The sequence below is a fragment of the Jatropha curcas genome, chromosome 2 (genome assembly GCF_041381405.1).
Source record: "Jatropha curcas cultivar XTBG-Jc1 chromosome 2, XTBG_Jcur_1.0, whole genome shotgun sequence".
Lineage (NCBI taxonomy): Eukaryota > Viridiplantae > Streptophyta > Magnoliopsida > Malpighiales > Euphorbiaceae > Jatropha > Jatropha curcas.
The window spans coordinates 31,423,123-31,449,138 of NC_143152.1; the positions used below are offsets into that span (position 1 = coordinate 31,423,123).

The following is a 26,016-nucleotide window of genomic DNA, read 5'->3' on the forward strand; positions in this document are numbered from 1 at the left end:
TATTAGAAGAAATTTACTTTTTTAAAAAAAAAAAAGAAGAAAGGAAATTTCCTGTACCGGATAGCTGCCTGCCTCCTACCGCTAATGCAAATATCTAGAACAACAAAACAGTGGTGGTGAGGCACCACTTGAGGGCAAAAATCTGGAAATATAAGAAAGTTAGGAGGGTGTTTTAGTAAAATCAGGTGAATGAAAAGCGCCGGGTTATTAGCCTCGTGATTGCAGATCTAGGAAGAGGTCCATGGGCTCCACTCTGTTTCCTTTGGTCGGTCTTCTCCTCTTCATCCATGTACTTCCATTCATGAACTCAAATGAAATAAAATAAATAAATAATAAAATATTTATGGTAAAAAATGAAGTCTCTTTCATTTGTACCTAACAAATGCAAATACTTTGAGAAATTTCACATAAACCATTAAGAGATATATTTATATTCTTTAAATTATTATATTTTTAAATATTTAAGTATGTCAATCTAAGGTAAAAATACTGGAAAAAAGTTTGTAACGCAATTGATTAATTCTTTTTTTATTTATAAAAAAAAGGTATATATTCAAGTTTGACTAAGGAGCGGCACAGGATAGAATTAGGAGTATCCTATTTTTCACAGTAGCTGTAGATTTTTAATTTAAAAAAAAAAAAAAAATCCCAACACAAAGCTGACAAATTAACAGTAAGAGTGGTAGAGCTACACCCACCTTTGCTTTAACACCTACCGACTAGTTTGAGTTTTCACTCCTTTTAACAAACATAAAAATAAAAATAAAGCACAAAAAAGAAAATACTAACCCAGCAACTTCAATATTGTTGCGTGATTCTCATCTTGACCCATTATTGCCTTCGGGCCTTCCCTTCACTCTCTCTCATTTTTTAATAATTTGAGATATTAAGTAAAATTAATTATTTTGATAGCCCATAACTGTTTTAATAGTATTTTTTTTTCTGTAATTAGTAGTAGTTATTTATAAAATATTACTTTAATTTTTAAACATTAATTTAAAATGTTGTCTTAATCTTTAAAAATTAGATATTACTGAACTTGCCTTTAGCATTTTAATTCGTCAAAACGGTAAAAATTGTTGTCAAATATTACCTTAATCTTTAAAATCTAAACATTACTTACAGTGTGTTTAACATTTTAATTAATCAAAATGTTAATAGTTATTTAAAAAACTGCAGTAGAACACATCATTTCTTTGTTTTCAATATAATTTGGTTACAAGAGTTATGGAGTCATAACCACGGTCTAAAGGTATCTCATCCAAGCTAAACTAAATTTAAAGAATAAAAATGTAAAAAATTAGTGTCATAATCAGCAGTCAGCACACTAATCTCTCCCTCCCTTTGTTTTATTTAAGTAAATATAAATTAGTTTAAGCATTCTATAAAATGGTGGTCCAATCATCTTTTCCTTCTCAGCTCTCTTACTGAAGTTTGTCATTTTCTCTCTCTCTCTCTACAAACAACTCAGTATGTCCCTGGAGCTGCTGCTGCTTCCGCTGCAACTTGCTCCTAAGCTCCTTCTTCTGCTACTCAAACGCTGTCGTTTCTTTGTATCTCTGCAAATGTTCAATTCCGCCTTCTTGTTCCTCTCTCTTCCACACACATTTTGATCTCTCTCTTCGATCCCCTACCTTTCTTTTTCTTCATCATTCACATTCAGGTATTTTCTTTTCAGACTCTGTAGATTTGATTCGCTTTCCTTTTCTGTAATCTTTCTTTGCATTTTCTCAGCTGCATTTTAATTTCTTTTCCTTATTCAAAGATTGAAGATTCACTTGATTTTGTTTCTAATAATTTTTCTTCTGTGTAATCAATTGCTTTGTATTGTGTACATTTTGGTAATTGCTGTTTTTGGAACTTTGATTTGAAATGCAAGTAGTTCAGCTGTTCTACTTGTGGCCTTGAGTTCCTTCATTAGCCAGATATTTTCATTTTTGTCTACTTCTTTCTCTCTCCCTGCTTTTTCCTTTTTTTTTTTTTCTTTTTTTACCTTTTTTTTGGGTAATGACTGCGTTTGGTTGCCGGGAAAATGTGGGGAAAGGCAGGGCGCTAGCATTTTGAGTCTCAATTTATTAATTTATATTGTTTGGTGAGAAATTGATTGTTTTATTGAGTTGCGCTTTTTCTGTTTGATATGGTTAATGCAAATTGCAAATTTCAGCTTTACAAGTATATATTAAAAACACAAAAAATCAACATGTGGCGTTTTGTTTTCTTTCCTTACTCTATTTTGTTGGCCAATAAATTTGCGATTAAAATCTCTTACTTATATTATCTGCCGTTTATGCATTTGTCAAGATCTTCAATTATTTTTACATGGAAATATTTTTTTAAAATAATTTATTTTCCCAGCTCTAAATCCAGTTTATTTGAATCTATGAGTGCACGAATTCTTGCAATTTAGTTCACTATTCAGTGTTTTTTTTTTTTTTTTTTTTGGGTTTTGAGAATTTATTTCTTTTGTCAAAGAGATCATCTCTTCATATTGTGCTAAAAAATAAAAAATAAAAAGAAAAGAAAGTGTAGTGTTCCAAAACTTATCTGTTTTTGGCATTGCAAAATCTTGGATAATTTCTTGGCTTTCAAGGTCTCTTTTATATAATTATTTTTTTTAATTAATCCTTTACATGACATAGTTTCATTTTCGTGCAGTTCCTTTCTTTGCCACTGGCTTATAGGACATGCATTTCTTGAGTAACTTTACGGATAGTGTAACTTCATGTTATCGTTAACATTTTGCATTCCTTTCTAAGTACATTGTGATTATTAGATGAGTATGTGTAATTTTCAGATTTACCATTTTTTTTGGAATTAGTCATTCTTTTTGTCTTTGTTCAGAAAAGTAAGTCTCTTAAATCTCTCACATGGAGCAATATGAAGTACTGGAGCAGATAGGCAAAGGATCATTTGGTTCAGCTCTTCTTGTGAGGCATAAACACGAAAAGAAGAAGTGAGAATGAACCTAGCTCTCTATTCTTAATCTTCTTGTTTGCCTGCTATATTTGAATTTTGTTCTATGAAGGATAAATTGTTTGCTGTATGTTTTTTGGTGACACATTTCATCTTTTATTCTGATTCTTTTATGTTTGTGAAGGTATGTGTTGAAAAAGATTCGCCTTGCCCGGCAGACTGATAGGTCACGTCGATCTGCACATCAAGAGGTCAGTATCTTGCTTGCTGGGCCATTTATCATCAGATTATAGGACATGATGTTTATTTATATTTAAGTTCCTTCTACATTTCTGTTCTGCCGAAATGATAGGTTTTTCCATGGTTTACACCAAAAAATATTTCCCAGCGGTGAGGGAAGCATGTGCTCCTGGCTTCTTATGTCTGAAAAATTAGGAATGAAATAAACCAGTGTTAGTCAAGGGTCTGAATTCAGTGATTTAATAGGCTGTACCTCTTTTTAAGTTTAAACAAGGATATTTGGATCTTGATATGATAAATGCTTTTCAAATGGGTTTTGATATGTATTAATGAATGAATTCACAGCATGTTATGTGGATAAACCTCTGTTTATGATATTTGGATCTACAGGGTTAACCTTTTATTTGTTTTATGCAGAAAGAGCTCATTTCTAGAATACGAAATCCATTTATTGTAGAGTACAAAGATTCTTGGGTAGAGAAGGTAAATTCTGCCTGTAACTATTTGTTAGTTATAATGTGGCATCTTCTTTTGGTGTTTCTTTTTTCCCTCTCCTTGTCCTTGTGAATGGTTTGCATGGGTGTGCATTATGATTTTGATTAGGGTGTTCTTGATGAATCTTCCTCGAAAACAGTATATGGTTCCTATCAAAATTACACACCTAATTGATTTGAATGTACGACAGCAATCTTGTCCTTGTCCAACTATTCCAACTGGGTGTCACCCTTGACATTAATGCGCTACACTTAAATATTAACATCATGGGACGCTTTCTAACATTTGTCAAATGCTTTTAGCATGGAGTGATATTTTTAACATATCATCATCATGAAATCCTCTTAGATTCATGATTGGTTTGTTATGGCGTCTTTCTTCATTGGCCCAGTTATTGCATCATTATTACGGTTCGAGGACTCTTTTGAGAGATGGTCTAATAGTCATTCAATTTTGATACTTTTGGCTCAGGGTTGCTATGTATGCATTATCATAGGTTATTGTGAAGGAGGAGACATGTAAGTTTCCTATCTTGCCAGAATGATGATATATGGAACTGTAAATCCATATATGCATTTCACTTTGAAGTTAAGTTAACCTTGGCACCTGTGCTGTTTTCCTTTCCATGTGTTATAGGGCAGAAGCTATAAAGAAAGCTAATGGAAAGCTTTTCCCAGAAGCGGTTTGTGTTTTCCTTCTCTTTTTGGGCCCCCTTGTATCTTCAGGCAGTTTTCTATTCATTTTTATCGACTTCTATGCAAAAATTTAAAATTTGACCACTTCTTACTTTTTTGTTATCTAATATTTTTCAGAAGATCTGTAAGTGGCTTGTTCAACTCCTGATGGCACTTGACTACTTGCATATGAACCATATTCTTCATCGTGATGTCAAGGTTAGTGGCATACACCGAGTTTCATACTTGGATTAAACATTGAACCTCTCTTTAGAAATGCACTGATAATGTCTCATGATCCTAATGTCTCATGATCCTTCAGTGTTCAAATATCTTTTTGACAAAAGAACAAGACATTCGTCTTGGTGAGTGATCACATTTTTATCTTGTAATTTTTGTGGAGGGAGTTACAATATTCACGAATGAATAATGAACAACATTGATGCAGGCGATTTTGGACTTGCCAAAATACTGACTTCAGATGACCTTGCTTCTTCTGTAAGTATTTTGCTGCCTGAACTGGGTTAACCTTTCAATTCTCTTTCTTTTAGCTTAAGTTTTGCTGTCCTACATTCAGGTTGTGGGGACTCCCAGCTATATGTGTCCTGAGCTTCTGGCTGATATACCTTATGGTTCAAAATCTGACATTTGGTCATTGGGTAAGTTGTGGTATGTGTATGCAAAAGTTGTTCACTTTGATTTCTCTTTTGATTCTTGTAGTTTTTTATATTTCTTGAAACATTGTTGCTCAGGATGCTGTATATACGAAATGACTTCTCTAAAGCCTGCATTTAAAGCCTTTGTAAGCTTCATCGACCCTGATTTTTTACTTTGTAGATTTAAGATGTATTTCTTGTTACACTTTATTACATGTATAAAGATGGATTAATGAAAAAAGGTTCTCACTGTACTTCTCCATTTATGTTTGAGTTGTCTCCAACTGGCTAACATTTCTTTTTGTTTCTAGTTCTGAGTCTACTTATTGTATTTAAATTCTTTTGCTATGTTTCTTGAGCAGGATATGCAAGCACTGATTAACAAGATAAATAAATCAATAGTTGCTCCGCTTCCAACTAAATATTCTGGCGCCTTGTATGTTCTGCATCCCTTCATTTTATAGCTGCTGTAGCAGTAAAGCCTATAGATGATGGGGTTTTAGTGAATATTCTGTCTGATCCTGTTCCTATTCAATGTTACAGCCGAGGTCTCGTCAAAAGCATGCTGCGAAAGAATCCAGAACTTAGGCCAAGTGTATGTGTAATCTCCTTTCGTCTCTTCTTTTGTGATGTGTGAAAATCCTTCTGCAAAAGAGCATCATTGTAGGCTGCCATAATGATGGCCTATAAAGTCCCATTTCATTGGTTCTGCAGCAAAATATTGCTATTCGTTGGACTACACAAATATTTACACTTATATTCTGAACTATGAAGTAAAGTTTCAAAGTAAATTAGTTATTTCATGCTAATCAGTAATCTCGAACACTTCCAGAGATGACAACACAGAGCCAAGTTTACTGTTAGTACACAGTGCTCTAAAATCTTTTGTTGTTTTGCTATAATTTGCTTGCTGGTAAATTAACCCTTGCATTAGAGATATGTGCCAGTGTATAGACTTTCTTGTAAATTGATATGGTTCTCTATTTGAATGTATATTGAGGTAGGCTGCAGAGCTGCTGAGGCACCCACATCTTCAGCCTTATGTTGTTAAGGTTCACCTTAAGATGAATAGTCCTCGACGAGATGCACTACCTTACCAGTGGCCTGAGCCGAATTACATAAAGAAAACACGATTTGCAGATCCAGAAGATTTTCCTCTGAACTCATACAGGGAGAAGCGGTACTCATTCAGCAATGATAGGGCATTAAACCCAATTACATCTGAAGCAGATGAAGAGTCCTTTTGTTCTACCAAAGGAATGCATCGTAGGTTATCAGAATTATCCATTGGAAGTAGCAATGAAGGAACAGTTATTTGTAAACCGATTACTTCTTCAAAACCTTCAAAAATTTCCAAGACTTCAAAGGTTACCGCAACAAAAGCTTCTGCTGCTGTTGTTAGGAGAGAAAGAGAACCTGTGAAGAAACGTGAATCTGTAAGACAATGGAAATTCCTGTCTGTCTTTTCTCAAACACATACATGCAAGCATTTACACTCGCACATGCGAACTCCAGCATGCATGCACGCACACACAAATGCACATAGAGCTTGTCAATTGCAACTTTTCCTGGAAACACAAATCAGGTTCTTATGTGTCATTTCATTATCTTTTTCAGCTTCCTGTTACACGCACACCAACAAAAAAATCTGACCCTACAAATCGCAGAGCATCTTTCCCATTGCCAGCAAGATCCACAAATATTGGTATCCTTCACAGTATAAAATCTCCAGATGTCTCTGTCAATGCACCACGAATTGACAGGATAGCTGAATTTCCATTAGCTTCATATGAAGAGGCATTCTTTCCTATCCGGAAAACTTCATCAACTTCAGCACAAGGATCATGTGGTTCCCCACATCATGGTGACCGTTCAATCACTAAGGACAAATGCACAGTTCAGATAAGTGACAGACCCACTGCGAAGCTCAATTTCAGTGAGGCATGGCAAGGAATTGAGCATAGCATGTTTCAGTTAGACGAAGAGGAAGGAAGCAACTCCTCTAATCAAAATGCAACTGCTGGGGCATCAAGCCACACCTCATCAGACACAAGGCGCCGTAGGTTTGACACCTCATCGTACCAGCAGCGAGCTGAAGCTCTGGAAGGACTGCTTGAATTTAGTGCAAGATTACTGCAAGAGGAAAGGTATGATGAACTTGGTGTGCTACTAAAGCCTTTTGGACCCGGCAAGGTCTCGCCGAGGGAAACTGCTATATGGTTGACAAAAAGCTTCAAGGAGAATACTCAAACCTGAAGATTCCTAGCAAGTAACCAGTTTCACATGTATTATAATTGTAGCTGTGACAGTTTTTAGAGCTCGGTCTATCAGCTTTTCGTCAATGACATGTGAAGAGGCACTAGATATTTAGGCAGATGCTTCTTAGATTGTAAATTTCAGTGCCCCTCTCATTTTTCCTTTTTTTTATTTTTTTTATTTTTTTTTTTTTAAATTTTTATCAAGGTAGCCAATGTAGTATGGCAAAATACCGATTCAAACTCATAATTTGTAGACGAGTTGGGGCAGGCAAATGGACTACCATAGCTGTACTCTCCAATAGATATTTTATATCCACGGCTAATCTGCAGTTCCCATACGACAGATTTGTCACTTCTGTAGCTTCCAGTTCTCCTATCCTCTAATTTTGTTTATGGAAAAAAAAGACATTGATCGATTTTTAGGGTTCTAAAGTATGAAATACTTGAATGTTAGTTTGCGGGACTCCAAACATAAACATTACCTTAAACCTACGTCATATTCCCTTGGCAAATAAAAGCAGAACGTGAAATTTTGGAGGATTCTATGTGGTCAAGTCTGATACAAATTTAAATTTAGGTTTTAATAAAATGTTGCATTTAGATCATTTAAATTTTAAATAAAATTACAGGTACTTTTTTTCGAGGGAGAAAATCACATGTACTTTTAAACTCTGTTTCTTAAGAACTATTAAATTATATTTAATAATCTAACAAAAAAATTCAGAAAGAATCTTTGCCAGTAACTCTTTAGGAGAGTGGCAAATGGCTTGATTAGGGGGAACTTTGCAGGCCTTAGCCAATAAACTATGGCAGGAGAACATACAATATAAAAACAAATACAAACAAAATCAAGTGATAGAGACCATTAAAGAGTCAACAGGAGGGTTTATTTCCTTTAAATAAGAACAATGCCTGCGTCTTTGTAGTGGAGATGGGAAAGGCAAGTAGGTGGATGATAAGTTTCTTGCTAGGGAAAAAGGAGGAGAAAGAAAAGAAGAAAAAAAACATTTCTTTCTATGAGGATAATGTGAAAACCCCAAATGCAAGTTTACCATCTGCTCCTACTACTTACAAGAGGAGATGGAGTTTTGGGAAATCATCAAGCAAAGAGAAAGTTCATAAAAGTTCAACATCTCTCGACTCAATCATCCCTCTCATAGCTCAACATGCATCATCATCATTGGAATGGGAAAATCAGCTAAGTAAAAAGACCAAGACAATAGCAACACCACCACAATCTATAAAAAGACTTGTGGCATCAGAACATATAATAGATAGAATAAGCAAATCAGCTGAAGATGCGGCTGCCACCAGAATCCAAGCTGCTTTTCGATCTCATCTGGTACTAACATGTATTCCTTTTCATTTTACACATGTATGTTTTCGATTCAAATCCTGACATTTTTTCCTTTGAAAATTTTCAATGATACTGAAGAAAAAATAAAGTTTACTGAACTACTTTTGCAGGCAAGAAAAGCACTATGTGCTTTGAGGGGATTAGTGAAGTTACAAGCACTGGCAAGGGGTCACTTGGTGAGGAAACAAACAACGGCTACTCTCCGGCAAATGCATGCACTGATGGCAATACAAGTTAGGGCCCGGTTTCAGAGAATTCAGATGGTTGAAGAATTATCACAGCTTGTTGCAAGAAGCCAATCATCCAGGCATGGAAATTTCTCTCATGATAATGAACTAAGAGAAGCATACAGAGTAAGCAATACAGGAATTCAATCAAACTCTTGACATTTGATTTGATTTACTACTGTTTTAATTTGGTAACGTGTTCATGTAGGAAACTATCGACCTAAATATTTATGAAACGAAAAGACATTTAAAGGAGAAACATCGATATTTTAATCATTCACATATAGATAAAAGAGGGCACAGCAGGCCCCAGAAATACTACTCCAGCGAACTCATCTCAAACAGAGAGAAGCAATACGATGAGTTTTCCTTCCCAACAGCACCAAGTAGTCCCCAAATCCATTCCCCAACTTCAAAGGCAATCCCAGGAAGAGCCTCTTTCACCTATCAGAAACCAGATTACATGCAACCTATTTCTCATCCAAACTACATGGCCAACACAGAATCTTCAAGAGCTAAAGTCAGGTCACAGAGTGAACCTAAACAGAGACCAAATTGGAATATCAAACCAAAAAGCAAGCAAGCAGCTTCAATGGATGGAAGGAATCGCCAGCTAGATGCTCAGATACAAGGCTCATCCACTTACTCGACACCCATTGCTCATGAGAATGAAGACCCCTGGTTCGTCAAGCTTTATCAATCAACCAGATCAAAGGATGGTGACTGTGATGTTAAGAGCCCAGCTAGCTCTAGTTATTCAAATTACAGCAAACTTCTTGTTGCATACGAGGTAGGTTCCTATTCATTTTCATGACTATTTCACAAATTATCTTGCAAATGTTTTTGTTCTGAGTAATTTGAATCTTTTGACTGCAGCCACATTTGAATCTGTACTAACTGATCACCCAAATTCTTATGGCTCTTTATGCCTACTGAAGAATTTCTGAAGGAATAACTAGCATACAAGTTCGCTGCTATGATGCTATCAAAGAAACATGCCAATTGTTTTAAATTTACAAATCTAACATATTGTAAGGGAGCAGCAAATTCAAGTTCATCCATAAAAAACTTCTAGGGAAACAAATTAACGAAATCAGTTCAATTTGACAATTTATGGTAATCATCACTGCAGTCACAGGGTAAGGATGAATCCTGCACAGCATAAAATTCATGGATGAAGGAACGATCTGATTATGTATTTAATATGCTAAAGATATAAAATCATGGAACAAAAGGTGAAATACCAAAATCATGTTCGTCTTTCCTTCCTTTACAATGATGAATGATAGCTTTTTCCAAAAAACATATCACGAGCAATGAACAAGGTGATTAATTGTCTGCAAAATCTAACCTGCACATGCAGTGAATCCATAAGTTAGAGAAACATGCCCCTGCATTATATACTGTTTAAACTTTAAAACTGTGCATTCATTGTGTTTCAATTGATTAGTCCCCCAAAATCTCAGTTGTTCTTGAAGAACAAATTTGAGATCCCATTTAAAATAGCTAGAAAAGCTGATATGCAGTGAATCCATAAGTTGGAAAAAAAATGCCCCTGCATGAAATACTTGTTAAAAACAATGTAAACTTTTAGGCATTTCATTGTGATTCAATTGATTAGTCCCCAAAATTCAGTGTTTCTAAAGAAGCTGATTAATACATCATAATTGCACAGCTTCAAACTGACAGAATTATGAGGTATATTTTATGAATGCACAATGTGCTTTGAGAAGCACTATGATCAGGAAACCTAACCGAGCCATGTAGATATGTATGACATTTGCAAGGCTTCAGCAAAAGGTATTACAAGGTTAAGAATATTTATAAGGATGTTCCAAGTCAAATGAACATGCTAATCAAGAAAATTCAGGGAAGACAAGCAGACCCTGAGGTATTAATAAGATAGTATTGATCAACAAGCGGAAATTCTTAATACATGGAAAGAGACTGAACCTCGTTTGCTCTTGTAACTAGTACTTGTGATCTCCACAAAAGCGTAATTCTGTTGCCAGTACACCAAACCTCTAAGATTTCAGTGGTTTAATGTTTTATGGAATGCAACCTGCAATTTTCATGAATTATTAATTATGCATGTGTATATGCGTTGTAGGCTTAAATTTGAAAAGAAGAAAAATCTGAGTATGTATGTTGACCAAGTAACCACATTGGAACGAGTATGAAGCATGGGACTCAGAAGTACTATGAATACAATTTCAAAATATGAGATTGTTGACACATTCACTAAATGAAAATACGTACAGATGTTGATGTCTTCAGCAACTCCCTAATGGCCATTGTAGCATAACATGAAGCAGGAAGTGTGAAGCTTAACTTGAGAGCTGTTTGGGCTCCATGTGAATTAGACCCAGTGGGAGACTCAGCTTGTGGTAGCCCTTCTTCTCCATCACTCTCTGCCTCTTTATCTACCCGTTCATGTTCATCATTTTCAAAGCTTGCTGTCAATTCCGTTCCATCAGAAAGGCTTTTCCCCTCATCTCTGTTGACTCGTTCTTCTTCTTTGATTAATGTATGTGTTTTTCTCTTGGCAACTTTTTCTAAATCTGTCTCTGCCAATGGTGTATTACAATCAGTATATGAGACTAATTCCCTGCAAAATGAGAGAGATAACAATGATTGGTCAAAATATTATCCAGATATCGAGACCAATAAAGCTACACGATGAGGAAACAGGCATGCATACGGCATACCATTCAAAGTCCATTGGCTTCTGAAAAACACGCCTATAACTTCCCGTCATGCTGGTTATAGAAAATTCCCTACAGAAAAGACATGTATAGCTTTAATTAGAATAAAGTAAGTGTGCATGAGAGGGAGAGAGAGAGGGAGCGAAAAAAGTAATATCGTAAAGAAATTGAGGAACAGCATTTTGTTGAGTACTTGACATTATGCACACTCTCAGCCAAATTGATAGCATCCTGATCAGAACAAATAAGATGATAATTAAAAGTAAAAACAAACAAAAAGAAAAAGGAAACTGAGAAGACTATAATTTGAATGTGAAATAAGCAAATAAATAAATAGAAAAAGTGAACCCCCACCACCCATAGGTGAGTGGTCAGACTCAAATCTGATGCTCCCTAAATTGAGAATGGCAAAAAGGCAGCCAAATTTTCATATTTTATGCTTTGTCAACATGGAATGATAAAAATGAGATTTGTGCACCCTATTCACGTTGAGGGGGCTGAGACCAAGGTCTCTTCCCCTTTGAAATAAACAGTTAAGATAATTGATTAAACAGCTAAGGACTTTTCTTTTTCCTTATAGAGGCAGGTAATTGATCACTAATGCATTTCAAACCTTCTTTGCCAAATCATGATAAGCCTCAGCAATGTCATTTGTTGGATAGCACACCCTAGATCTGCCAAAACAACAAAATCTAAACTTTAAGAAGAAGGAAAAGAGAACTTCATTGTTGACTTTCTTAATATTGTACAATCATGTAATGGTTGGCTTTCCTTACCCAGGCATCGGAAGGATGACATCATCAACATTATAATTTCCAGTGGAGATATCTTCCGCAGTTACTGCCTGCCAAATGATAGGTAGCCATCTTTACAATTTAACATATTCATTGCATGAGTGGGTTATACATCAGATTAACAACAGAGAGCACTATCAGCACGGTTCATTCATAGTTAACTTCAGAATGTGTACAAAAATGTAAGAAATAATTATGTGATAACTATAATGTAGGACCTAACCTTAACAAGAGCATTTTTCCTTTCAGGACAATCTGTTCCAGTGGTTTCATCCAAATTAGAGCAATCATAGATGTCCCCACAGCTACCATCTTCACATTCAGAATTAAAATCTGCTGCATCCTTCTCAGTATCATTTTCTTTGCAATACACCAAGTCCCCCACCACAACTTGGTCAGTTCCTGGCACATAATTAAACATATCAAAATTTTTTGTGATCGCTGCCAAAAAAGAGTGATAAAGCTTTGACAATGTGCATAATGGTATCAGCCTATAAAGGACAACAATGACAGGCAAACCACATGCTTTATTCACTGTGCACAAGAACAACAAGAAACTAGAAATACAACAGGATACCATATTTTTGCACTCTCATACTTGCTGCATGGTTCCACAAATAGCTTTGATAACTGTGTACATACCTGAAAAATAATTGCAGAATAAATATCAAAATTAGAAACCATAAATCTAATATAAAATAGCTTCCTCACGCAAGTTCCACAATCTCTTTGTATTAAACCAGTTATGCAGAAAATATAATGGTATAGTTGTACCTAAAAAGATTAGACATTGAAAGAATATTGGTTTTACATTAAGAATACACATCACAAGCACAAACTCACACAAGGCATTGAAAAAATATTGGCTTTACATTAAGCATATATTGGTTTTCTATTTTTCATTTTCTAAGAAAACCGTTTTTTATAAGTGAACACGCCCTTAACATGTAAAGCTTAATCATGCCTAAGCACTGGATTGTCTAAAATAGAATCACCTATAGCACAAGTTTATTAAATTTAATATTCAATGGTGAGTGAAGGCTTAGAAGTGCGAGTGCCTGAGATACTTTCAGAGAGCATGTATATAACCATGGAACACAGCCTGTCTATGTTAGTTCTCTTATGAAACTAGGCCAATTTCATGTCAAAAGGAATATATTAGTGTTGATATTGCTGAATAATCACTTACATCATTCTCAAGGTTCTAGGTATGGACTTTAAGGCCTGTGAATAGTTACCAGGACATTTTTTCAAACACTGAAGCTGTGAAACATATAAAAAAAAGAGAAAGTTACGCTAATCAAGAGGTAATATTATGCAAGAATATAAATCCCACCTCTCACATGGATGTATGAACAACATTTATTAAACAATTGTGACTAAAACAGAAGGGAAAGGACAGTAAGTTAATTGATTCCACAATAGGGTTAGAAACCTGTTATCTTTTCCCTCTTTTTTCTCACACTTATTTCACATGTTGTCCAACAGATTAAATACTAGCAGTGGCCACCACAGAGAGAATGGTGCAGAACAATGATATCAGACAACTTACTATAGCCCTTTCAGCAATCAGATAGCGAGGTAATTGCCTTAGAGTTCCTTCAATATCGCCAGTTTCCTTATAATATTCTCGTGCCTTCCTTACTGCATCTCTTTGTATTTAAATATCTTAGTCAAGAAAACAACTGCTACTAGTTCTACAAATAATGTTCTAGTGTTGGAAGTAACATACATTTGACTTAAGAACAATTATATGGGAAAATCCTCTGCATAAAATACAGAGCCAACAAAAGGATATCTCCTTCTCTTGGATCAAGAATCATGCTTACGACATTTTTCCATTCTCCTCGGAATAATGCAGCCCCAATGAGATGTGTTGGCACAGAACCACTACCAAAACGCTGAAAATTATATGATAAAACAGTGTAAGGCATACAATAAAATCATGAGTAAAATTATAATAATGAAAAAATAAGATGTAATAGGTAATTCAACTCAAAGTTTTATAGAAATCAAAATCAGATATCAGTATGCTCAGCCAACAAATTTCTGTAAGGCTGGCTGATTAACTACATTTGAGAACAGCAAATATAGAATGTATACTACAAATTTCAGAAGAAATGGAAGCATCAACACAAATATAAAAGTGGGAGAGAGAAGAAAGATAGATGATCAAGGAAGTACTTGTAAGCCAAAGTAGTTGATGAACCCATTCCTTCCTAATGAATCTGCAGATCTTTTAATCGTATCTTCAGAGTCTGCAACAACTCCTCTAATGAAATGCAAAAGCTGTGAGTCCATGCAACAAGAAATTGGACAATGAATGCAACTAGCCAGCATAGAAATGAAATCCATGCATGGGAAACCACTCTTACCGTAATGTGACTGTGAATCGATTCCCTAGGAGCTGCCCAAGAAGAAGTCCTTCCTTAACATGGCTGCAGAATAATGCAACAATAGTTTATGACGTGCTAAAAATAATTTCACAAGAAACTAGGCGAACTTAAAATTTGACCTTACCAGAAATCACCCACTTTGATACCAATCAATCTGTCATTAAGAGCAGCTAGTCTACTGGCATGCTGCTTGAAAACAGTGACCTGGAAGAACAAAAAGAACATAACAACTGAAATATCTTTCTCCAATCAGGCAATAATTAATCAAGCATGCCAAGAAAATTGCACCATTCATGCAGTCACACTCAACTTTGTTAAGAACATAGACCTAGAAATCCCAAATGAATTTCCATTTTATAATCGCAATTCAATTCAGGTTGAAGCAAATGCCCTTTATAAATGGACAAACTAAAATGAAGCAACAGGAGGATTTCTGATTAATGAGAATGGCTTACTCTTTGAGTTGAGATAGCGCGCTTGTCCTTTGTACCCGCAAACCCAAAAGATCGTGGCTGTGAAAAAAAAAAATTCAAACAGAAATTCCAAAATATGATAAAACAATTTCAATTTCCTAGAAGCACAGACATCATAATCCAAATAGGGGGAAATACGAGCAGCATATCAACATATTTGTTCCCAGGAAAAAAAAAAAGGTTTAAAAAGATAACAGGCCAAAAAAAAAAAGTATTATTCCCATGATTACTAATTATGCCCCAAAATGACTGATTCAAATAATAATCCGATTGTAAGCCAAAAATTTTTGGTTTTATTATCTTTCACCATCTCAACGTAGGCAAAAACATAACAACGCCACAAAGCTTGATGTACCTGAAGGCCAAGCATCTTTCCTATCAGACTCATAGCTTCCTGTGTATCCTTATTCTCTTTGTAAAGATGAAACCTGAAAATTTAAATTTTCGGTCCCTTAATGATTTTAAATTATAATAACAAAATCTCTCATCATAAAAAAAAAAAAAAAAAGCTATATTTGCTGCAATTTTGAAAATCCTACAACCATTATTTGACAACCACCTAAGAAATTTGCCAAGATGCTCTGGCCAATCATCTGAACCTCTACTATCAAAAGGCTTATCACCTCTTTCCTTCCTTTTCTTGGAGTTTCTACCTCCATTTTTATGTCCTCCAGAATTCAATCTGATACGAATGCATTTCGATGAAGCATCAGGTCCGTCAACAGTATCAGTCACAAGGAACTTGAACTTCTCCTTGAAGAAATTGTGCATTGCCTATAAAATTCAAAACACCAAATCAACAAACATCATGTACGCCATTAAAAATAAATAGATAAATTAAATAAAATCAAAACTTGAGAACAAACCGTTCTATGAGCTTTATCAGAATCCGGAGAAAGAAGAATAGGCGAAATGCTACTTCTATCTTCACTAGCAGAAGTAATTTGAGCAATAAAAGCTTCTAAACACTGCGTATCAGGCTCACTTGCAAGTAACCTAAACGATTCAATTTCAGATTTGTAATCTTTATCTAATTCATTCGATACTTTGTTTGCTCTGTCTCCTACAGCTTCCACAATCTAAAAAAAATAAAATAAAAGCAAAAAACAAATTAACACAAAAACCTATCTAAACAGACTAAACAAGTATCGACTTTCCGAAAAATTATGAAATTAACCTGTGGAGGGACTTCAAGAGAGGTCAAATGAACTACATTTCCATCGGTATCAACTTCGTTTACTATAAAATCGGAGTATCTTTGCTTGAGAATTCCGCGAAAGCCAGGGAGTTGAGATATATAGCAGAGGATTCCGACGTCGCGTTCTTCTATGGTAGTTTTGAGGGTTGACATCGGAGATATTGAAGAATAACTTTCTCTTGATGCGGTGGTTAGGGTTCTGACATAATATGTGGAGTTGCAGAAGGAAGACGACAGGCAGGGTTTTAGTACTGAAACGTGCCACCGCATCTGGAGGTTTTAGTTTACTACACTGCTTCTCCAAAAATGTGTCGTTTTACTTTTAGTCTCATCACTTGAGAAAACTCGACAGAAAAAACTTGCTGACGTTTGATAAATTTCTGCTAATATCTAATTGTCGTTCGCCTCTATACAAAGTGGAAATGCATTTTCCCACAAAACAAATAGTTTCCAATCATTTTCAAAAATTGGTGGTTATTTATTTGATGTGAAATCTATATAATTTTGCATTTTTATCATTTATAGTTGTAAAATAGAGCCTACAAATTTGAATAGTAATACTTGTAAAAATAAAATTAAATGATTTAATTAGCATCGATGATTAAAAAGATTATGAAATTCATAAATCCCACTTTTGCTTTAAAATGATTAAATTAAGAGTATCATGGAAATTTATGTTTATTACTCTTCAATTAAATTAAAAAAATGAAAAATTCATTAAATATTTAAATATATCATTGGAATTCCATCCATACAAAATACCTCTTAATTAAAAAAAAAAACATTTTTCACTTGTTTATTATGAGTTGGATGTTTTTTCATTCACCATTTATAATTATTTTAAATGGAATTACCTATATTGGAGGATGAATTAAAATAAATAAATTTGCAAAATCTTTCATATATTCCCGTTTATCCATTAACTAATTATTTATGATAAATATAAATAATTTAAACCGTTAAACTTGATGAGGGAACAAAACAAACCATATAGGAAAGATTTAAATAGTAAATTTAAAAGTTATTTAAACCATATTGAGTAAAAGTTATTTAAAAATAATGGAAAAATCTTATCCCCATACTATTTTGTTGGATCGAATATTCAATAAATGTAAATTTGATTAATAAATTTCCCTTATTTATTTTAAAATTTTTATCACTCTAGTTATTTTCATTTGAACTTACTAAATTTGAATGATGATATTTAAATTTTTCATAAATTTATTAACTTTTATAAAATATACCATAACACACAAAATTAATAATTATTTTTCTAGCAGCCTCACCTCAATATTCAATTATTATAGATAACTTTATGGATTTTTTTTTATTAACAATAAAATTTAAACCAATGAATTCCATCCTAAACTAAATTAAAAGGTTTTAATTTGTAAATTAAGTGAAACATGACAAAATAAATAATAATTAACCCAAAGCCGAAAACGAGTGTTCCAAGGTCAGTTCGCACTCTTTTTAACTCTTTCCGTCCTCTCGTTAACGGTACAAGTATATAACAGATCCGCCGGCCAGAGCCGGAGATCGAGAGCATAGAAAGATAGTCAGATACGCCTACTATCCACAGAGAGAGAGGGACTAATACTATGGTGACTAAAACAGAGGAGACACAATTGAATAGGCTAGAAAGTCAAGTAGAGCATGGAGGTGGAGGAGCATGGGAGTATCTCTGCTTGGTCAGGAAACTCAAGGTTAGAAGATCAGATAAGGTCTTGAAACATGGTTTGTTGATCTTGAATGAGCCGAAGAAAAGATCTAGTCTTGGCCCTGAAGGTGATTTATTTATTTATTTTTAAAGTTCCTTTCTCTTCTTTATTGATTTGCTATATTGGGTTTTGCTTAATTGCAGTGAATTTCAGTTTTTTTCAGCATTCTGACGAGCTCTGTGGTTGATTTGAATTGGGTCTGATTAAGAGTTCTGGACTTGTTTGTATGATTTTGAATGATTGGGATTTGAGACTTCAAAATTTGGTGTTGATTGATTTGAATATGAAATTCTGTGTAACACAGTGTGAAAGCCTTGACCTCTCAATGAATGAGTTTGACTATGTTTAAGAGGCTACAATGACTGCTTATCTGGATATGGGAGGAATTGAAAGTATAAGAAAGTAAACAGCAGGAGTGTCTAATGGAAAGCACTAGTTCTGCGTGCGAGGGATTCTATAGAAAACAGTACACTGTTTGTCAAGACTAGAGATTTATTCGACTTCTAATATAGATTAGACCAATGGCCTGTTTTCCGTTGGTCTTGTGATTTGAGTTTAACACGCGCACACATATAGATCTCATTGCTTTTAAATTGAAAAGAAAAATTGATGTCCTAATTGAAATAGTAGTTAAATCTTTCATGGTGCTTAGAATAAATTTATGTGGAATTCATTTCATTTTCAAATGAACTTCGTTAATGTATTTCATGTTTGGATCAATTATAGAATTCATTCTAAACGTGCAGCTTTACTAGCTTATACTTAAAATTGTTAGTTTTAGTAGCTTGTTCTCCTTCTAAGTTTAAAATTCATTTGCAAATTCTATCAGATGATCTAAGCATAATCAATTCCATAAAATTGAAAATGTGAAATTCTAAATAAATTTTCATTTATACCAAATATGTTGTAAATTGAATTCTATAAAATTTCATGAAATTCTTTTGTACCAAACAAAACCTTTAGAATTGAAGACTTTCAGTGTCACTGCAATTTAAAGTTTTTCCCTCAGCTTCCTCCCCGTTTTTTCCAAAGTTGCAGCTCTGCAATTATCGAATAGTACTTCTAACAGGAGATGTTTTTTTCTTGATGTAGAATGGACTCTGTACGAACAGGTGGCAATTGCAGCCATGGACTGCCAGTGTCTTGATGTTGCGAAGGTATTGCTTTTTCCCCCTTCTACACTCAACATCATTGCCTGTTTTTATTTTTAAGAAACGAGAATCTAGGCAAAAGTTTCTATTGGTGATTAAAGCCATAATTTCTTTCGAAGAAGACTGGTACTCTCAGATTTAAGCTGTTTCATTAGGTCATACATTGTTTAGATGATAAAATATGGTTTTTTTGCAGTCTTATGATTGCTTTATCATGATTAGTATTACCATATATTTTGTCAACAACTGGTGTGTCACCCTAGATATCTTTTGAAGACACAGATTATCATGTATGCAGTAGCTCCTCACCGCTTGAGCTATCATTAGATCAAAGCGCTCAACTCATATCCATTTCTGACCCTCCTTTCCTTTTCCATGCTAAAACATAATGTTTTATGTGGAGCTGTTTAATTCATAGAATTTTGTTGATTATTTCAATAGTGGGCAGTGCAAGATGCACTATCTTGAAATGATATGAAATTGGTGCACTTTTAATTCTGGAACTTTTTGCAGGATTGCATTAATGTGTTGCAGAAGAGATTTCCAGAGAGCAAAAGAGCTGGTAAGTCAAAATAACCTACGAGCAGCTCTATTTGTGTGCTTTACCATTATTTTGTGTAGGAGCATTCCTACTTGTCCCGGTTTCATACCCGTGAATTGTGCTTAAGAAATTCCATTATCCTACTTTTTCTCGTTTCTTCTATCTGTGGCCCTGTGGCTAGGAGAGTTTTAGGTTTTCTAGCAATTTTTTTAGATACTAAGGGGCACACCTGGATATATAGGTATGAAATTGTCAACATTCTTATCACCATTTGTTTCTCCATTTTGCTTATCCAACAGTAAAGAGAAACAAAGCAAAGAACCTTTTAGCAATTGTTTTATTTAACTCATCATCTGGCCACATTTTAATGGGCTAATACTAAAATAACCAATCTGAAGATTCTTGGTCAGTGATCCCATTTCAATATTCTTCGTGCTAGAAATTTTGTCTGTCTTCATTAGGCCTTCAGTCTTTGATGGTGTGCTTCTAGGGATGGAGAACTTTCTGTGATATGTCCTCAATTGGACAGCACGTTTTCTTTTGTTTCTTAGCATGTGGCAGTGACGGATGACCTATATGTAGGATCACTATATCTAATTGGCTAGTTTTTGGCTCAAGAGGATTATATATATATATATATATATATATATATATATATTGGTGGACATTCTGTAACATAGTTGGCTTCGGTCATAAACAGCTGGTTTTATATATTGAAAAGATGAATAGTCAGTACCTTTTGGCTGTATTTTGGGCCTTTTAATGCTGTTAAACTAATTATGTAACTAGTGAAGAGATATTTCTTGAGCTTTTGACATTTGATGTTTTGATAATGTTATTTTGGACTAAATTACAGGCAGGCTGGAGGGGATGTTACTTGAAGCAAAGGGATCTTGGGCAGAGGCTGAAAAGGCTTACTCCAGTCTGCTAGAAGATAATCCACTGGATCAGGTAAATTTGTATCCAATTATTAATGAAATGGAACTTTTATTTCTTGAGGGGATGCTTTATTTATTGGTTTTCTTAAGCAGGTAATACTTAAGCGGAGGGTAGCTGTGGCAAAGGCACAAGGCAACATATCAGGAGCTATTGAATTGCTCAACAAATATCTTGAAATGTGAGGCAGATCTGAAAACCCTCATTCTTTGTGGTTGTGATAATAAATCAGTGTTGTGCATGTCTGAGTTTTGTTCTTTTGTTGTTCATCCCTTTCCAACTTTGCTAGATTTATGGCAGATTCTGATGCCTGGAGAGAACTTGCTGAGATATATGTATCTCTACAGATGTGAGTTCCTTTTCTTTATTGTCAGTTAAGAAAGCTATTGTCTACTAAATTCCTTCAGTCGTGTTGTCACTGGATACTTCATTAGCAGCTTAATCTATGTCTCTACATTGATAAATTAGGTACAAGCAAGCAGCATTCTGCTATGAGGAGTTGATACTATCTCAGCCTACTGTTCCTGTATATCATTTAGCCTATGCTGATGTAAGTAACTTCTCCATTCTGGTTATTATCCTTTTTATTTTAATGAAATATTAATCTCTTTCCTTTTCTCTTGGTTTTTGTGGTTTAATAAATTTTGATGCGTTTAAGAGTAAAATAGATCTTTTTTGAGAATATTATAATATACAAAACAAGATGCAATTAAATTTGCCATCTCCTTATTTGTAAAAATACTACATATTCTCCTTCTTGCCATTAATCCTATACAACAGCTGACGAAAATCCCAACTTCTGCTAATACTCATCAAACCATGCAGAAGGAGAAGCTTGACAGCATCTCTCATTCTGAAACTATTTGTTGATAGAAAACACTTGAGGCATACCCAAACAGCTTGCCTCAGACCCCTCTTCCTTTAAAAGCTCTATAGCTGCTGCCCACATTTGATATGTGTGTCTAGAAGCTTTTGGAGACTGTTGCAATGCAATCTTGCCACTGTCAGTAAATGTTAATCTTCTTGGTTTTACTGTTTAATGCTTATGCCTTCTTGGTTTAACAGGTGCTTTACACTCTTGGTGGATTAGAAAACCTACAGGCAGCTAAGAAATATTATGCATCTACAATAGAGTTGACTGGGGGCAAGAACACCAGAGCACTTTTGGGAATTTGTTTGGTGAGCTCCTCAATACTCATTAATTTCAATGATGGTTGCATTATATTTCATTTATTTGTTTCTCTTTTGGCCTTCACAGGCAAAATCCATTCATTAGCTTTATATATTATCTACTGTAGTTATGAGCTCTTTGCTTCTTCTAATCTGTCATTTAGCTGATATCTGAACTGTATGACTAAAAGAATACTATGATCCCTGTTATCCAGTGTACTTCCGCCATTGCACAGCTTACGAAGGGGCGAAACAAGGAAGACAAAGATAGCCCAGAGCTACAGTCTCTTGCAACAGCAACTTTGGAGAAAGACTACAAGCAAAGGGCTTCTAGCAAGCTTTCTGTGCTCACTTCAGCACTAAAAAGCTTGAAAGTTTCATCATAACTTCTTTATCATTGAGTGATGCTTTCTATGGTTGATAAGCTAGAATGCTACAAATGTTTCAAGTTCTTGTTTTTCTTTTCATTGAAGTCCTTAACATTAGGACATGATGTATTATTTTAGAATCCTCCATTGAGCAAACTACTAATATCGTGAGATGAATTTTTTTTTTCTTTGCTATCGAAATAATAGTGTAACAGATTTTCCTTTTTTTATTATTTTATACATCGAAATTCTTAAAAATTCTGCAATACTAGTCGATTGCAGAAACGCCAATAAACCGCTTCTGATATCATTTACTTTCATAAGAATTAAGAAAATAATTAAGATATCTCAATAAAAAAGAAGGTTTTTTTTTTTTTTTTTTAAGGTAAAAATGAAGGTTAATTTAAGAATTGGAAAATCATTAAATAATCTCAATTTTGGAGAAAAAAAAAATAGTAGTTTAAAAAAAATAAGAAAATGATTAAATGACTTTAATTTCAGAGAAATATCCTCTACAAGAAAGTCTGATATAATTTTTATACATTTTTTCTCATGTAATATTAATAAAGTTTTATATATAAATTTTTATTATTCTAAAATTTGTAGTCTTATAGATTTAGTTTTTTAATATGTTTTGGCTAATTTTTAATACTATAACCAATGAATTGTTGGAAAAAATAAATTAGTTCAAAAATATTTTTTCAGAAGTAATTATTTCCTTAACAAGACAAACTACTTTATTATTTCTATCATCCTGTCACAGAAATATAATTTTAAGAAAATGAGATTATTGATTTTTTTTACATTTTCTTTTATTCAAAACTATATGGAAAAATATGCTTTTTTTTTTGGGTACATATATTAATCTATTCGTTTAATGAATTTCTTTTGCTGTTAACTTTTTTTATTTCAGTTATTACTTATTGCCAGGTGGCCCAAGAGGCATTTTCGTAAATTAATGGGTTAACCGGTGGCATATATAATTCTTGGTGGATATAAGAGCTAACCCTAGTAGGGTTTTTGTTCCAGCTCTGCTTATTACCACTGCATCTTCTAAACGGCAGCCAAACCCTAATAGCAGCAGCTCTGAAATCATGGCCGTCGGGTATTCATCCATGTTAACCTCAATAATCTCTCCCTTATCTATAGCATTTGGACATTGAAATGATTTCGTTTCTGTTTTTCTTTTTCTCAGAAAGAACAAGCGTATATCCAAGGGAAAGAAGGGAGGCAAGAAGAAGGCGTAAGTAGATTTACAATCACCGTAACATCTTAATGACCTGAGTATCATATGAATTTTGAATCTTTTGATTAGAGATAGAGTTCATATGTTAATTTCTACGTGTATATATATTGATGATTGGAGATGCGTGTACTGTGTATTATCGATAAGTTCAATATTATACAATTTCAATCGAGGAAGGATATATTTTGCTGTGTGCTTTAATTAATTTTTTGCAAATATTTGTTTTTTTTTTCGACGAATTTGTGATATGGTGGATTATTGAAACAGAGCTGATCCGTTTGCCAAGAAGGACTGGTATGACATTAAGGCACCTTCTGTTTTCAATGTCAGAAATGTTGGCAAAACCCTTGTCACCAGAACTCAGGGAACCAAGGTATTTCTTTTGCCTCCTTTTCACAATCTCATATACATACGTGTGTTGTTAGTTAGTCCATGAGATGTTTGAGGATGTTGCTTAGATTATTTGAATCTGAATAGCCTGGTGACTGCCTGATGGAAATTTTATTTTGATAAATGACCATCTTCGTTTGTAAAATCAATCAAATTGCGTTTTTGTAGCTGTTATTGTGAATCTTTGCGATTACTAAACCCATTCCCCTATCCCCAAAACCAAAAAAAAGAAAAATAAAGGGTAGTTAATTGACAGGAACTTACAGTACTCCTTTAACTCCAATGGAACATTTGGTAAATTTTGAATTTTTGCATGTGAATCCATTTGCTTTTTTCGGGCTGTCATCTCCATTTGTATAAGACTGGACTATGTGACTTCCAATGTCTCTGATGTGAGGTAGATGTTGATAGATGCATTATTTGGGAATTATTATGCAATTTTTGTTCTGTGCTAACGTAAGAGTTTGATTGTGTTAACAGATTGCTTCTGAGGGGCTGAAACATAGAGTTTTTGAAGTATCTTTGGCTGACCTTCAAAAAGATGAAGATAATGCCTATAGGAAAATCCGTCTCAGAGCAGAGGATGTGCAAGGAAGGAATGTGCTGACAAACTTCTGGGTAAGTTGCATCAGGGTCACTATTTTCTGCTGGAAGGCAACTTTTTTTCTGGACATAAGTATTCTATCCTTATGAATCACTTGATTTCTTGTTTCCCCACAAATTTCAGGGAATGGACTTCACTACAGATAAGCTGAGATCACTGGTGCGGAAATGGCAGACACTGATCGAAGCCCATGTTGATGTGAAAACAACCGATAATTACACTCTGAGGTTGTTCTGCATTGCTTTCACTAAGAGACGTGCAAACCAGGTCAAGCGGACCTGCTATGCTCAGTCCAGTCAGATCCGCCAGGTTTATATTTTTCCCAGTGGTTGAATTAATTTTATACAACTGCACTTGTTAACTGTTTGCTTTTGCCTTGTCCTTGATGCCAGATTCGCCGGAAGATGAGGGAAATTATGATTAATCAGGCCTCATCATGTGATTTGAAAGAACTGGTGGCAAAGTTCATTCCTGAGATGATTGGTAGAGAGATTGAGAAGGCAACTTCCAGCATATACCCATTGCAAAATGTCTATATTCGAAAGGTCAAGATCTTGAAGGCACCCAAATTTGACCTTGGAAAGTTGATGGAGGTATCATTTGCTTCTTAAGTTTCAAAATTTGTAAACACAAGTAAACATTATGTTGATGTGCAATATAGATTAACATGAAAGCCATTTTGTGCAACATAGTTTAACATGAAAGCCATTTTTAAAGTCAAATCTTTATGGATTCATTGACTCATTGATATGCTGTTCATCGCTAGGTTCACGGTGACTATTCGGCCGATGATATTGGTGTGAAGTTGGACAGGCCGGCTGATGAAACAATTGCTGAGGCAGAGACTGAAGTTGTCGGTGCAGCCTAAGGAGTATTTTAGTTTGTTATAATCCTCTTGTTTTCAGACTTGTGAACATTTAGTACTTGGAAATTTTGCATTTTTGGATATTAAGAGGTGCTGAGCTAAGGTCTGTATATGACCAATATGTGTGGATTCTTTAGATATTAATAGCCATTAGCTTTTTCCTTATGTACCCAGATTCTAATGCTTCATTATGATTTTGTTTTGGATTTCATATTTGTTTGGTTGATGAACTTGGCAGGGTGTAGTGAATGATCATAGTCCTTGTGTTTAGTTTGCAATTGGCTTGCATTGCTGATATTCATAATGTAGACGGATGGGCAATTAATATTATCTTTTGAAGCGTTAAAGGAGGATTTTCTGCGGTTTGTTGAAATTTAGCATAATAATTGACAGATTTTTTTTCCTTGTCTTTTTACTGGATTTCTACAAAATGGAAAATTTCATAATTTCAAAAACGTTTTTTAACCATTGGTTCAGAATTTATATCGGGTTGAGTATTAAAATTTGATTGGGATGTGTAGTCTTGTTTTTTAATAAATTTTGTTAAGGTTGGAAATTATGCGATAAAAACTAAAAGATATATTTAGAAGTAAGATACAAATACAAAATTCTAATCCAAAATAGACTTCAAATACAAG

General features: G+C 34.4%; 5 protein-coding genes across 5 annotated transcripts; 4 read left to right on the plus strand and 1 right to left on the minus strand.

Moving 5' to 3' along the window:
• Positions 1-1,399: 1,399 nt before the first annotated feature.
• NEK2 (NIMA-related kinase 2) lies at positions 1,400-7,574 on the plus strand. Its single transcript, XM_089718182.1, is given in 16 exon segments — positions 1,400-1,663; positions 2,842-2,953; positions 3,098-3,164; positions 3,571-3,636; positions 4,120-4,166; positions 4,285-4,330; positions 4,461-4,541; positions 4,645-4,687; positions 4,771-4,820; positions 4,900-4,981; positions 5,075-5,124; positions 5,341-5,414; positions 5,522-5,573; positions 5,983-6,414; positions 6,596-7,224; positions 7,226-7,574. Coding segments are annotated over 15 exon segments (1,824 nt in total). The 5' UTR covers positions 1,400-1,663; positions 2,842-2,867; the 3' UTR covers positions 7,245-7,574.
• Positions 7,575-8,167: 593 nt separating this feature from the next.
• Positions 8,168-9,973, plus strand: LOC105647673 (protein IQ-DOMAIN 19). Its single transcript, XM_089718220.1, has 3 exons — positions 8,168-8,578; positions 8,704-8,946; positions 9,029-9,973. The coding sequence occupies exons 1-3, from the start codon at positions 8,168-8,170 to the stop codon at positions 9,632-9,634; spliced, it is 1,260 nt and encodes a 419-aa protein (XP_089574346.1). The 3' UTR covers positions 9,635-9,973.
• Positions 8,963-16,668, minus strand: LOC105647674 (Pseudouridine synthase family protein). The gene is made up of 21 exons (XM_089718219.1): positions 16,366-16,668; positions 16,055-16,267; positions 15,748-15,962; positions 15,544-15,616; positions 15,171-15,227; positions 14,840-14,919; positions 14,695-14,757; positions 14,504-14,591; positions 14,117-14,220; positions 13,872-13,974; positions 13,509-13,582; positions 12,897-12,961; positions 12,543-12,721; positions 12,302-12,369; positions 12,139-12,199; positions 11,719-11,756; positions 11,529-11,597; positions 11,080-11,428; positions 10,774-10,882; positions 10,065-10,171; positions 8,963-9,972 (listed from the first exon to the last, which is right to left on the minus strand). Exons 1-19 carry the CDS (start codon positions 16,654-16,656, stop codon positions 10,853-10,855), a joined length of 2,220 nt encoding a protein of 739 aa, XP_089574345.1. The 5' UTR covers positions 16,657-16,668; the 3' UTR covers positions 8,963-9,972; positions 10,065-10,171; positions 10,774-10,852.
• Positions 16,669-17,827: 1,159 nt separating this feature from the next.
• On the plus strand, positions 17,828-22,506 carry LOC105647672 (Protein prenylyltransferase superfamily protein). Its single transcript, XM_012233844.4, has 9 exons — positions 17,828-18,174; positions 19,200-19,264; positions 19,772-19,820; positions 20,656-20,750; positions 20,831-20,916; positions 21,025-21,084; positions 21,204-21,285; positions 21,801-21,914; positions 22,121-22,506. The coding sequence occupies exons 1-9, from the start codon at positions 17,988-17,990 to the stop codon at positions 22,289-22,291; spliced, it is 909 nt and encodes a 302-aa protein (XP_012089234.1). The 5' UTR covers positions 17,828-17,987; the 3' UTR covers positions 22,292-22,506.
• A 734-nt stretch (positions 22,507-23,240) lies between these two features.
• Positions 23,241-25,589, plus strand: LOC105647671 (Ribosomal protein S3Ae). The gene is made up of 7 exons (XM_012233843.4): positions 23,241-23,378; positions 23,469-23,516; positions 23,787-23,892; positions 24,390-24,527; positions 24,637-24,822; positions 24,906-25,106; positions 25,280-25,589. Exons 1-7 carry the CDS (start codon positions 23,368-23,370, stop codon positions 25,379-25,381), a joined length of 792 nt encoding a protein of 263 aa, XP_012089233.1. The 5' UTR covers positions 23,241-23,367; the 3' UTR covers positions 25,382-25,589.
• The last annotated feature ends 427 nt before the right edge of the window (positions 25,590-26,016 follow it).